At 40.4% G+C, this 15,011-nt stretch overlaps 1 protein-coding gene across 2 annotated transcripts in view; it reads left to right on the plus strand.

Moving 5' to 3' along the window:
- The window catches only part of itgb8 (integrin, beta 8), a 115,221-nt gene that overhangs the window by 72,600 nt on the left and 27,610 nt on the right, over positions 1-15,011 (plus strand). For both annotated transcript variants that reach the window (XM_041184493.1, XM_041184494.1), the window contains one exon: positions 3,623-4,031. In XM_041184493.1, coding sequence (XP_041040427.1) covers positions 3,623-4,031 — 409 coding nt within the window. The remainder of the gene's footprint in view (positions 1-3,622; positions 4,032-15,011) is intronic.

Raw genomic sequence — 15,011 nt, forward strand, 5'->3', positions numbered from 1 at the left:
AGAACTCTGCAAGGACACCAGTTTCATCAGGCCTTTACCAACAGGTACCCAAACACCTGAATTTACTACCCAAAGCACTCCTAACAGAAGCAGCCACACTGTGTGAGAAGCCTGCACTTTCCTTGTAAGGCTTCCCAAACTTGGAGCATCTCCATCAGAGCAATGTATTGAGCAAGGCAGTGACTAACTGCAGCTATCAACTTTTCTGCTTTACTGTCCCTCAAATTGTGTCAGGGGACATTTGTCATTTACTACCAATGAGCTGTACATAACTGAACCAAACTAATGGCTTGCGTTGTTTTCTTGAACTAGGTGGTTCATTGCCATTCTTGTGAATATTGTTCATCAACAAGAGAGTTGTACAATTTTATCATGTAGCCAGATTCTACATGTGCAAGTGATTGTTAATGCTATGCACAGCACCATGTATGTCCCCAAAATATTACCAACCTCCTGATCACAAAGGCTACTGTGCTCCTTAAGGTGCTGCGACCAATACAATGCTGTAACACCACTGGATTTCCCATCCCTCCCCTCCCCTCAGAGGGTGGCACTTATCATGCTATTTCCACCAACACCAAGTTTATCACCATTTTGGCAGATTGAAGTGAAATGATGGCGCAGGCTTCCACCAGAGCCTTGCACATAATTCTCATTAACCATGATGAAAGTAGAACCACCATCCAGTTTTGATGTACCAATGTGTGGAGTATGTGCCACACAGGCATTTGTTTCTTGGCACCGTTTGGCTTTCCCACAAGTCTCTAATGCTCTTCTTAACACTGCAAAAGTCAAACCTTCTGATGTATCATCCTCTGCAGGCCTCTTGATTGCTTTCCCCTCGCCCTTTAATCTGTCCGAACTGGCTGATTTTCCATTTTCCCTGATTGGTGAGTTGCGCCAAATGTGCACGTTGCTCACTGATACAATTCAAATGAGGCCTGAAAATGAAAATGGTTTGAGCTGCTGACCATTTCCATCATGAGGAATAATGCACTCGCTCCAGACATCCCCTGCTCAATTTAAATCACAGGCTCCAATTGTGCTGTGATTAGAGGAGGTCATTGAGATTTTTATTTAATTGTTTGTGAATAGTTGCAGTAATCAGCATGGAATGTTTAAATACCGAGTTCTGGCATAGAGCTCAAATCAAACCAAATTGAGCTTTCACCAGTCTGTAGAAAAATGTCCTAGTATAAAATTTTTCCAGAGCATTCTGAATTAATCATGTGTGACCTTGATTTTCAATGGAAGCTTAACAATTAATAATAGTGGCATTGTAAAATTATTTACATAATGTTACTTACTACAATCATTGACAAAGGTGGATTAATATCCCCCACGGTATTATGGAATTGTAATATGTCTTCCTTAGTTACTATTGCAAGTTTCGAGCCTGCTTTGGATATTCTGTCAGGTACAATGGTGCTGGTTACATCCATAAGCATTTCAGGAGTGCGCTCATTGTGCCCAATATTTAATCATGTTATATGTGTCAGCCTTGGTTCAGTGGCAACACTGTTGACTTTGAGACAGAAGGTTGTGGATTCATGCCCCGTTTCAAACACTTGAGCTTCTAACCTAGGCTGCCACTTCAGGGAAATACTGAGTGACTGCTCCAGTTTTGGAGATGCTAGCCTAGAAGGTGGGTCACAATAATTTTTGATCATATGGGAAGTGTAACTTGTGCCTCCTCATGTTTGAGTGATGGGGGCTGAGTCTGTTCAGCTATTAGACCTCGGACCTCATGACAATGTTCCCATCAAAGAGTGAATTGAAATCCGATGGGGGTCTGGGTGGAGGGTCAGGCTTGTGGATCAGGAGGAGAGGGGTTTGGATTAGGATAGGTGGGCCTTATTTATGGATCAGGAAGAGGGACTGAGTTTGGATTGGGGCCAGGGTCTTGACTTGGGAGAGGAGTCATGGGTGGTGCATCGGCAGAGGTACCTTGGTCAGGATAGGGATGGAGCCTAGGTTGTGGATCCCAGGGTTTGACATCAGGGATTGTGTTAGTCAATATCTGTGATCAAGCAGGCCTGTGTTTGGAGCAGAGAGTAGGGAGACTGGGTGATGGGCGAGGTCAGGATTACTGACCATGGGGTGGGAAATCAAAAGTAACGATCGAGCTGTTTTATATAAGGTTGATAGGAGCCCTGTTGCTCCTGGATCCTCATTCAGATAGTTACTTACTTCCTTTGTTGTAGTTGATCTCTTGAGCTAGTTATCCTGACTGCAGCTGGTGCTGCCATGGACTGCCTCAGGGCAGGACAGTCTTGGAGAGAAGACCTCAAAAATGGCTGTAGGTCCTCTATTGTAAAGGACTGAATGCCTGCTTTTGAATTGGGTAAAGGATGCCTCTGGCCTTACTCAACATGATAGATGGGTGGCACACTTCTAGCTGGAAATGTGCACACATTTTCCTGATTGCCATATTAGAGTCTTTGTAGTTAAAAGGAAGAAAGAAGTCTTAAGTAAACCTATTCCTAGGGTGCTGTCTTTCAGACCAGATGTTAAACTGTGGCCCTGACTGATCTCATGAGAATGAAAAAGATCCAATAACATTGTTCAAAGAAGAGCAGGGAGTTCTCCTGATGTCCTATCCAATGTTTATTCCTTAACCAATACCAGGAAAAACGATTATTTACCCATTTATTTCATTGCTGTTGTTGGACCTTGCTGAGCAAAAATTGGCTGCTGCATTTGCCTGCATTACAAGCGTGATTAAACGTCAAAAGTCCTTGATCTGTGAAATGATTTGGGATGTTCTGTAGTTATGAAAGGCTCTATATAAATGCAAATTTGCAGTTTTTCCATACATATTATCTAGGTTTAGATGGACCCTGTCACAGAATCATTTCTCAATCTTCTTGATGTGAGACTGAGACATTTGGTGAGACATGGCAGATACAAAATGATGATAAGCTGCTTTATTTCACAAGAAACAAGACAACATATATTGCAACAACCAAAGCAAATTTCTCTTACTTGAGGAGTAATTTCCACAGAGAGTGGAATAGCAAATAGCATAATTTCATTTAAGATGAACTAGCTACACATTTGGGGGCGAAAGCAATTGATGACAATGCTGATAGGATCAGATGAAGACGGTGTGGGAGGAAGCTCATGTGGAACATAAATACTGGCATGGACCATTTAGACTGAATTGCCTGTGCTGTGCATTCTATGTAATGTCTATATGTAATTCAATCTCACCTCTCTTCAAAAATGGTAGGAAAAATAATTCCTATATGGAGTCACAGCATGACCTCCCCAACGCATGCCAGTTAATTATCTTTTTATCTTCAATATTATAATTGTATAATTAACTTTTAATTACTTTCCTGGTCATTTTACCATCCAATGGTTTGAAGTAATCAAAGATTGAATCACAGATCTTTGACCCCATTATTTATTTTATTAAGGTGGGAAAATGGGTGCAAAATCTTATTTTTGAATATAATGATTCTGTTTCTAGATCTGTAGTTGAAAGGACATATGAAACAAAGCGCTACATGCAAAGAATAAAAAGAATAATACTTATAATATGAATTTATAATAAAACATGTTTATAAATGACTGTGTTCCTTTACCAGCACTAACTTACACATTTTTCTTGCTTTAGGTTTCTTTTAATATAACAGTTGGAATGACAGATTGTTATGAGGGAGACAAGTACATCATTTTAAAACCTGTTGGATATAATGAAACAACTATTATTTCTGTAAGCAGCACTTGTGCTTGTCAGTGCAAAGGGCCTAAAGGTTATACTGCTGGAAGATGCTTCATTGAAGAGCTTGACCCAGATTGTAGACTTTGCCAGTGCGAAGACAGAGTTACTAATTCTTCCTGCAAAGAACAATGTCTCATTGAAAATTGTCGGCAGTATAAAGAACAGCCTGTGTGCAGTAATCGAGGGATCTGCAACTGTGGAAAATGCTTATGCTACCAAACCAGGCTAGGTAGAGTGTTTGGAAAATATTGTGAGCTGGATGACTTTTCTTGCCCTTATCACCAAGGCCGTCTATGTGCTGGTAAGATGACGAATTCATCAAAATCATAATTCCTCTAGAGCTACCTGTTTGCTAGTATGTTATGCATTTTCTTTGATTATTAGTAAATTCAACAATAATATGAAACTCCAAAATGTTGGGTTTACCTACATTTACAGTATCTTCAGAATTCTCTTAAAATAATGAATTTTCCAAATATTGGGACCTGGCCCACCAGATGTGCGTAGTAACTCACCAACAGATACTCAAAAAACCTCTAATGTTTTCAAGAAATACCAAAGGCAATACTGTAAATCTATAGGCAGAAAGCCTGCCAACAAACTAGCCAACTTTCATATTAGCCTTCCCATATGCCAATTTTATATTTCCTAGTATCTTAGCACACACTGGAGAGAAACTATTGCACAGTAGTTGACTGTACTTATCTGGTTCCTAAACGGCTATAAGTTTGCCATTTAACAATGAATAATAATGGGCCTGAAGTTGCTGGAAATGTGCATCCTAGTAATGGCACGTCTGTATGCCATTATTATGACACAGAAATTTTAGCAAATTATGGAGCGAATGGCTTATGCCATTTGCCTGCCATAACTTGCTAGGACTTTGCTACTCAATCAGTAGCATTGAAAATGTAATTATAATAGCTCTGGCTCTATTAAAATCAATGGCAATTACAAATTTGCTACAGTAAAGCCTTAGAAGGAAAAATAACTTCACCAGCGATATGCAAGTGGGCAGGATTTATAAATTTGTATTTGTATTTCCCTAAGTTTGGGAGTCTTTGTGGAGTTCAGTACAAGGCAGATATAAACTCTTGTCTATTGACTCATATTGCAATGTAATTAGCATTATTGGAAAATAATCTAAGTAATCTGGATCTCTTTTTGAATTTAGCCTTATATATTCACATTTTCTGACTTTGTGAATCCAGCAAAGCCCTGCTCAGAGACTGTCGCTTTTTTGTTAGTATGTCATTAAAACATTGCATTGATTAAAGAGCTTGACTTGTTACATGACCCAATGTGCAGGCAGAAATACCTGAAATTAAAAGTCCACATTAATAAATAATTGTTTACTTTAAATAGGAATTGAGATACTAGTCCAACCAAGATTCTCTGAAAATAGGAAAATTATTTTAATGTTATTACAACAACCTCCGGATATTGGGACCAGCCTGTTGCGCCATTAGTTGTAATCACTGTCTTCACTAAGATTGTTGGTCTTCATCAGAAGTGCTAAATGTTATAATAAAAGCAAAAAACTGCAGATGCTGGAAATCCAAAACAATAAAATACCTGGAAAAACTCAGCAGGTCTGGCAGCATCTGCGGAGAGGAACACAGTTAACGTTTCGAGTCCGAATGACCTTCTGTTGAAGAGTCATCCGGACTCGAAATGTTAACTATGTTCCTCTCCGGAGATGCTGCCAGGCTTGCTGAGTTTTTCCAAGTATTTTTGTTTTTGTGCTAAATGTTATGTTGCACTGTCCCTTCTAAAAGGTCAATCCTTTATGGAGCTTTTCACTTTTAAAGGGGTTTTATGCACATTTGGTCCTGATTGCTTGATACCTTCCCCGTAATATTGATGTTAACGCTACCGCAATTAGGTGAAACACGACTGCCCCACTGTGATTTGTTGCTTTTCCTACCATCTATTTGAGCACTTCAGTGTTCTGACTACGAATAAAAAAGTGTAATGTTTGAAAGCACAGGACTGGTTTCAAAATCTCTCTCTCTGTCACTCGTTCATGCTCGTTCTTGCTCTCGCTCTTGCTCTTGCGCACTCTCTCACAGACACAAACATACATATGCTTCAAAAAAACTCTTAATTTTTTTAAATTAATGAATGCCTAGAGTGCCATTTTTTGTAAAGTACAGATATAAAAAAGAAGTATGATGCAAAACAATAAGACCACATTTCACTGTGCTGTTAATATGAAAGAAAGATGTAATAGCAGGATCCATTCATTGGCAGTGCCTTTTCAGATATGTCCCTGTGCACATTGTGGCATATTGTCATCACATCTTCAAGAAATTGTGGTGTCAATTTGCCACTGGAGGATTGGAAAGTACCGTGGTGCAACATAATATAGAATTTGTTGGTAAAGTATCATTTTGGCCCAATCAATGTAAAATGAAAACAGATAGTTTGGATTAACGACTTTAAGATGAGAACTGAATTACATCTGCATATCCTCGCACAATTTCTCTCTGACCTACTTCACCTGAAGATTACATTTACCCCGACTCTCTGTCAGTGTGCCATTGTACGTTGACTAGTTTTTTTTGTTTGTGGTATATGGGCGTCGCTAGCTATGCCAGCAGTTATTGCCCATCCCTAATTGCCCTTGGGAAGGTGGTCGTGAACTGCCTCTTTGAACCGCTGAAGTCCATGTGGTGTAAGTATACCCACTCTGCTGCTGGGAGGGAGTTCCAGGATTTTGGCTGAATGACATTGAAGGAACAGTGATATGTTTCCAAGTCAGGAAGGTGAGTGGCTTGGAAGGGGGCTTCCAGATGTTGGTGCTCCCATCTATCTACTGCCCTTGCACTTCTAGATGGTAGTGGTTGCAGGTTTGGAAGGTGCTGTCTAAGGAGGTTTTAGAATTACGCTGAAAAGCTGGCTTCTGTGCATAATTCTTTGTGATTAATCTTACTTCTGGTTGTCACATAATTAGGTCATTGTAAATTCCTATCTCCACAGCTTTCATACAATTTTCTTGTGCCAAGTTTCAATGTTGCACTTTTCTGATAAACCAGTTGAATCACTCAGCGTACTTATTGAAAATGCATTGTTCTTCATACCTTCCCCAGTAATTGAAATTTCTAATAAGCTTTTAAACAAATTTTTAAAAATTCAAAACTTAATTATTTTATAACAACATCTTTAAAAGTGTCAGCTGAATTGTTTTGTAACCTTTATTGTCTCATTAAAGCTTGGACTTGAATACTTTAGACTCTCCCCAAAGAAACAGGAAGTGGATCAATGTTTTATTTCCTGAGCAGAGATGTTGCTTCAGCTGAAGGCAAGTGCCACTGTCCAAGCATGTGCAAAGTGCATGAGTTCCTGGGGTGCATTAGTAGCATTGAAACTATCCAAAAGATAGAATTCTCCAGCCAAATTTATCTAGTTATCTTTCAATGTTTTTGAAGAAAAGCTAAGTGTAGTAATTGTAGCTTTAAGGAATGTAGTGACTCTTGCTTTAAGGCTTTATAAGACTTATTGTGTTGTATAGTATCGCGTGACAGTGTGAACGAATCAGCTCTAAGGGGGGAACCTCAGATAGGGAGTTCTTCTCTTAGTTGTGGAATTTGATGTAAGTATGTAACCGCTGCTGCAGCCCGTAAATAAAGTTTGATGTTTCTAATGAGAAAGCTGTCTGGAAAATCAAGTTCATAACAAAGTGGTGATGAGGATAAATCAGGTCCGGTGTTGGCCCTCACCCAACGACTGTAACTTGTTTAAACAGATGAAAAGGCAGATATACTCACCAGATATGCCTCATTTTGGCAGGATTGACCCCTTCAAACCATCCACAAAGGATTGGTGTCAATATGTAAAACGCCTCATATTCTATTTTCAGGCAAACAAAATAACGGGGGAGGAAATGAAGAGAGCAATTCTCCTAAGCATTTGTGGGAATAAAACCTATAATTTAGTCTGAATTAGATGGCCTGAACGCCCCTGATTCAAAGACCTTCAGTGAATTGGTAGACCTCATTAAGGGACACTTTCAACCGAATCCCTCAGTTAGCATGCAGAGATTCAGGTTTAATTCGAGTGTTAGAGCCCCGGGGGAAAACTATTGCTACGTACGTGGCAAAATTGAAACAACTGACTGAACACTGTTATTTCAGGGAGACCCTAAGCAATATGCTCAGGGATCGCTTGGTCTGCGGTGTGCAAGATGATGCCATCAAGTGACAATTATTGCTGAAGTAAACCTCAATTTAACAAAAAAGCATTGGAAATAGCGCTTGCGATATAGCACAGGCTATATAAGATGCACAAAATGGCACCGTTTTCCAGTTGGGGCCGGAGCGGACAGCCGGGCGTGGCACAAAAAGCCTGGACTCTGCCGCTACCTGATAATTAAAAATAAGTACAGGAAACAGCTCAGCAGCAAATCTGAAAGTGAATTATTACCGATGTGGAAGCAATCATACTCCTGAACCTTGCTGTTTCAAAGAGGTGGACTGCTATTTTTGCCACAAAAGAGGGCACATACTGAAGCATTGTAAAGCTAGATTGAGACAGACTCACAGGCAACAAACTAAGTTAATCGAAGTTCATAATGTGGAAGAATCAGAAACCACCAGTTCTGATATTTACTCCCTATTTAATGTGAAAATAGAGAAGACAGAGCCAATCACTGTTACTCTGCAGGCAAATGGAAAACCTTTAATGATGGAAGTGGAAACTCATGCTTCAACCACTGTAGTGGAAAAGCACACCTTCAAATATTTAAACAAAGGTACTCAACAATTGAATTTGGGGCATATTTCAGTCAAATTGAAAACTTATACTGGCGAAGTTATCTACATGGAGGGTATTACCACTGTACCTGTTTATTACAAGCACCACACAGCACAACTCCCAATGATGGTAGTAGAAGTCGAAGGACCAAGCTTTCTAGGTCGTGATTGGTTGAAGGAAATTAAACTAAATTGTTCTGAAATTTTCCAGCTACGAGCAGGAGGACTGCCAGAGCTGCTAAAGAAATATGACAAGGTTTTTCGAGATGAACTGGGGAGAATCAAAGGCCTACAGGCTAAGATCTACATTGACTCGGAAGCAACTCCTTATTTCTTTAAAGCAAGGCTGGTCCCATATGCTCTGACAGAGAAGGTTGACAATTCGAATTGAACTGTTTAGAGGTACTGGGGTCATACAGCCGGTTCAATTCTTAGAGAGGCAGTACCTATAGTCCCTGTCTTAAAACCGGATCAGACCACCCATACCTGTGGGGACTATAAGCTAACAGTAAACAAAATTTCAAGTTGGACAAGTACCCTATCCGCAAGATAGAGGATCTCTATGCTAAATTAGCAGGAGGGACAACTTATACTAAACTAGATATGAGTCACGCTCATCAGCAGCTGGAACTGGGTGATACCTCCAGAGGGTTTGTAACCATAAACACCCACAAATGGTTATATTAATATACGCGTCTGCCTTTCAGTGTTTCTTTGGCCTGCACGATTTTCCAAAGGACAATGAAGAATTTGCTAAAAAGGCTACCTCAAGCCGTGGTCTACCTGGATGACATCCTAATAACGGGGTTCACGGAAACTGAGCACTTGGCTAATTTGGAGGAAGTCCTGAAACAATTTTTGGAAGCAGAGGTGCGCTTAAAAAAAGGAAAGTGTACCTTTCAGGCAAACAAAGTTGTTTATTTGGGCCACTGGGTGGATGCCCAAGGGTCACACCTGGTAGAAGGAAAATTTAAAGCTATTAAGGAGGCATCTTCGTCTAAAAATGTCTCTGAACTCAAGTCATTCTTGAGTTTGGCTAATTATTATGGTTGATTCCTACCCAACTTACCAATGGCCCCTCTACACTCATTATTAAAGGAAAACCAGCATTAGGTTTGGAAGTCACCCCAAGAAGAAGCCTCCACAACTGTTAAACAACTATTGCACTCTTCAAACTTGTGAGTACACAAGGGCTTGCCAAAGGAACTGGTACTAACCTGCTATGTGTCCCCCTATGGTGTGGGAGCGGTACTATCGCACAAGATGGATGACGGTTCAGAAAGGCCATAGGCTATGCGCCCAGGATTCTTTCCACGGCTGGAAAAGAGTATTTGCAAATTGAGAAAGAGGATTATCGATTAGTTTTGGAGTTAAAAATTTCCATCAGTACGTACATGGCAGACACTTTACAATAATGTCTGACCACAAACCGCTCTTTGGCCTGCTCATTGAAGAAAATCTATCCCTCCCATGACTTCTGCACAAATTCAAAGATGGGCTCTAATTTTATCTGCATATGAATACACTCTTGTGCACAGACCAGGGATGTATATAGTCAGTGCTGATGCCCTAAGTCGCCTTCCTTTGCAGGAGAGCAATGAACATGCCCCAATTCCCCAAGAAGCCATATTAGTGATGAATTTCCTGGATTCCTCACCAGTCTGCACAAGGCAGATAAGAAACCGAATGAATCATGATCCAATCCTGTCTAGAGTGAGAGACCAAGTGTTGAAAGGATGGTCCCAGGAACCAGCCCCTGATGAATTAAATCCTTTACTCGAAGGAATGAATTGATCAGTCAGGATAGTATCCTGTTATGGGGTGCACAAGTAGTTGTTCCTTCACAAGGAAAGTAACCACTCTTAGCAGAGTTGCACAGCGCACATGCAGGAATCTCAAGAATGAAGGTGATCGCACAAAGTTACATTTGGGCATGGGCCGTGATGTCGAGAAGGTGGTAAAACACTGTATACAATGCCAATAACTACAGAAATTCCCTGTTGCGGCCCACCTACACCTGTGGGAATGGCCTTGGAGGCCCTGCGTGAGACTGCATATAGATTACGTCAGTCCTTTTCTAGGCACCATGTTCCTACTAATAATTGACACACACCCCAAATGGCTAGATGTTTATGCGATTAGGTCGCCAACGTCAGGTGTGACTATAGAAAAGTTACACCAAAGCTTTCCTATACATGGATTGCCAGAAGTAATCGTCTCAGACAATAGTACTGCGTTTACTAGCACTGAATTTCAAAGATTTGGGAACCTAAGTGATATCAAACACGTAAAGACAGCACCAAATCATCCGTCATCCCTCAGATTAGCTGAGAGAACAGTACAGACTTTTAAAGCTGGGATGACAATTAGGATCATTGGAGACTAAACTTGCACGTTTCCTGTTTCACTATAAAACAACCCCACACACTGCTACAGGTTCAACACCTTCAGAGTTACTTATGAAGTGACGCTTTCCAATGAGATTAAGCGTGGTACTTCCCAATTTAGAGGGCAAGGTGGATAAAAGTCAAGGGAATCAAAAAATTACTCATGATTTGCATAGTCGAGAGCAAGAATTTACAGTTGGTGAAGCAGCATACGTACGAAACTTTGGTGGTGGATCGGGTTGGTTACCCGAGGCAGAATTTTTGCCTCTTTGGGTGGGTGCTCGCCTGACCTGAACGGGAGAAAAATTGTGCATGATGACGTTGGGCGGGCATCCCGATGTCATCGCGCACTCGTGCGATATTTCAGTGGTGGGTGTGTGCGTGAGTTGGCAGCGTGCCTGCCGACAATTAAGAGGGCTGTTAAGCCCATTAATTAATTAATTAAATTGAATTTCTCCCTGACCGTCCAACCTTGCAGTTGGGTGGGCGGGCGAATAGGCCAAGTGGCCTTTGCACTTTTTGTGAAACCTCATCCATGGGTAGGATGAAGCTTCGACCAGTGATTTTTTTTAAAAAGTCAAAACGTTTAAAACTAATTTTTAACATGTCCCTGCAGATCTGACACAGACACATGGGGGGACATGTTTTCCTTATTTTAAAATTGTTTATTTTTAATTTAAAAAATCTTCAGCTCCCTGAGGCAGCTCTGTGCGTTTAGGGAGCTTTCACTGAGTGCGCCAGCTGACTTCCACACTCGCCCTCCTGCCCCCCCCCCATCCAGGCAGTGTTGAGTGTTTCAGTGTGCGATTCACGCTGGCTGACCAATTAACAGGGCCCGATCACAAGTGGCGGTCGGTTTCTTGGCTGCCCCCCGGCCCGCCTGCCCGATGGACGAGATAAATTCCTGCCCCCGGCGTCATAGTTGCTGAGACCGGGCCATTGTTATACCACATAGAATTGGTAGAAGAAGATACTCCAACAAAATGATGTTCCCCCTGTAACCATTGTAGAGCCCCTGGTCCCTGAAGAAATTGTTTAACCAAGGATAGACATACCAGATGTTACCGTTAGAGTAGATTACACTGAATTGCCTGTGCCTAAAGAGGTACCTGATGTTGCTGTGCTTCCAGATAATATAGATCCTGTAGATTGAAAGTCATGGAGCTATGATGTTCCACCCAGAGCAGGAAACCACCTGAGAGACTGACCCATGTATATATTTGTAATGTTATGAAGGTAGATGTTCTTGTAAATACAAACTGTACAAAAGATTTAAAGGGGGAGGAATGTAGCAATTGTAGCTTTAAGGAATGTAGTGACTGCAGCTGTAAGACTTATTGTGTTGTATAGTATCACGTGACAGTGTGAACGAATCAGCTCTAAGTGCGGGGAACCTCAGAGTGGAAGTTTTTCTTCTAGTTGTGATGCTTGATGGAAGCATGTATCTGCTGCTGAAGCCTGTAAATAAAGTTTGATATTTCTAATGAGAAACCTGTCTGGAAAATCAAGTCCATAATACTAAGGAAAACATTTCAAAAACTTTATTTAGGTACTATCTGTATTGATATTTTCTTAAAATTGAGAGGCTTTATGGTGTGAAGGAGATTGAGGAAGAATGCTTTTAAAAACAAAAACACAGCCTGTACTAATTATGTATCATTTGAAGCTTTAGTTTATGTTTCAGTTACACATTGGACTTCAGAAAACATATTAAGCTGTGAGGAAAAGAGACAAATGTATGTTAGCTGGCAGTCACCAAAATTTAAGACTGATTTCCCTTTGATTCTACTCCACTTTTTCTGGAATGTTACTGTCTGACCAGGAGACGGTTTAAACATCATACATTTGACTGTAATTTTTTAATTTCCATGATAAATTCCTATGTCTATATTTGTAATGAAAATTAGCTGTGCAAGCTTGCTATGCTTTAATTATGTCCCCCTACCAGTTGTGGCATCTTACTCTGTCATGGTAAATCAGTGGTCTAGATATAATCCCCCTACCCTTCAAAAGCATTAAGTAAAGAGAACAAAGCCACTGTTGAAATACTTGACAAACCAGAATTCCTGACATTATTTAATTATTTTGGTTAAGGAGAAACGGAAGACAAAGCAAGATAGCAAATAGATACCATTGTATAGCAAGTCAAGTCATCATACAGATGTGCAGTGGAGACCAGTGGGGAAGGTAGAAATTAAATCTACGTAACCCATTGAAGAATGTTGCAAGATAAAAACTTTGTTTTAAATGTTCGCAAAATTCTGAAGTAGGCTTATCAAAAGATAAGGACCAAAATAAAACCTTGTCAGTGACTCATGACAGTGGAATTAATCTTTATTAATGGTTCCAAGGCACCAGTGGATAAATCCATTCTCTCCAGAATGGTCTGAACATTAAAGGTATCCATATTGATCTCCACTGAATACAGCAAAAGTAAACATGAAATCTTGTTTGTTTAAATTCTGGAAAATTCCAGTGTACCAGTTTTCCTGTCTCAGCTTTATGAGATCCCAAACAAGCTCCCAATTTATTACAATCCCAATAGAGACTGATAACCTTTAAAAGAAAGAAACCTTCATGAAGCCAACATTTTAAAAAGTAAAATCTTGTTCAACGGTTTTCTTTCCTTTGGCTTCGTGAGGATCCCTTTCTTAAAAGTTTTTAGTTTCTCCCGGGATTGTAATAATTGTCCGTCACCAGTTTCCCAGGTTGGATGCAATTGAGCAGCTTACTAGGCAACTTCAGAGGGTAGTTGAAAGTCAGCCACATTGGTGTTGGGATTGAAGTCACACATACACCAGACTAGTTAAGGACAGCAGGTGTTCTTCCATAAAGGGCATTAGTGAACCAGTTGAGATTTTACAGATGCTGCATGGTCATTTCCACTGAAATAGGCTTTCGTAATTTTGACCTAAATTGCAATTCTCAAGCATGGTAGGATTTGCACTCTCAGGTCTAGAAATCTAGAAATTCATGCAATGCTGGTTTCTTAAGCACTAAAGGGTCTGCTAACCCTCCAATATGGCGGACAAAAAGCATATGAACTTTGCTGTTCAGTGATGCACTGCCTCTTTCTTATATTAGAAAATGTACAGGAGGAGGCTATCAGAGTCATTATGTTTGCCTACATTTATGATTTTGCCACAGAGGAAATGTTCTTGTTTCAGTTTCAATGACAGCAAACTGACTTGTTATCTGATATGTTATGACAATCAGTCTTAAAAAATAATATATTATAGGATAGGGTACACAACAGTGAATGACTATGTAGGAAGATGCTGAGATAATGTGGGAGGCCTTTTTCAGGCAAATCTGAGATGAAGCAGCATTATAACTGCCCTATGAATGTGCCCCCAACACTGTTTCAAAACTCAGGGCCAAGCACATTTGAATGTTGTTAGCAGCCTACCTTTTTATATATGCACAACAGGGGTGCTTAATTGACTCACATGGGATGTGGAAATGTGTGATTCACTTTGCCAAAGAATAAGTGGACCATGGTTTTCAGAGACCGAAATTTAATCTTTAGATTAATTCCCTAATTAATGTGTAAATGCTTGCCAAAACGGTGATGGTCATTTTCACATTTGACATGGGTGGCAACTGACGGCTGCAGATTGTTTGCTTGTTACATACTTTGCCTGAATTTCCTTTCCGTTGAAGTCAATAGACATTAACATCACATAAGGGCAGTATATGACAGGCAACTGATCCAGAACTGGTAGCTTTCTGTCCACAATTTAAGTGAAAATTAGCCAGAGTGCCTCTGCCAGTAGAAATGAGCAGGAATCTATGATCAATTACAATAGGCAAATCAGTGTTTAGTGCCATTAGGACTACTGGAGCCCAGGCATCCCTTGAGCTCAATGTTACATAGATGCAATTGGAGGGAAATGAATCATGTGACTTATTCTCTTACTTCCACACCATAAAAACATACTTGCACGTTTGTGGGACAATTCCCAAGTACAACAGAAATTCTGATAGCTGAAAAGGGGACATGGACTTGCTCTGAATTTGTCCTGCCCTAATTTCTGCATGCAGCCACCAAATTGAGGTTCTTTTTGGCAATTGTTTGTGTAGAAATGTATTCCCAGAATTGTTCTATGCTGGTGAACTGGGTCCTGATTTTTGCATGGC

This window comes from Carcharodon carcharias, chromosome 3 (assembly GCF_017639515.1).
Source record: "Carcharodon carcharias isolate sCarCar2 chromosome 3, sCarCar2.pri, whole genome shotgun sequence".
Lineage (NCBI taxonomy): Eukaryota > Metazoa > Chordata > Chondrichthyes > Lamniformes > Lamnidae > Carcharodon > Carcharodon carcharias.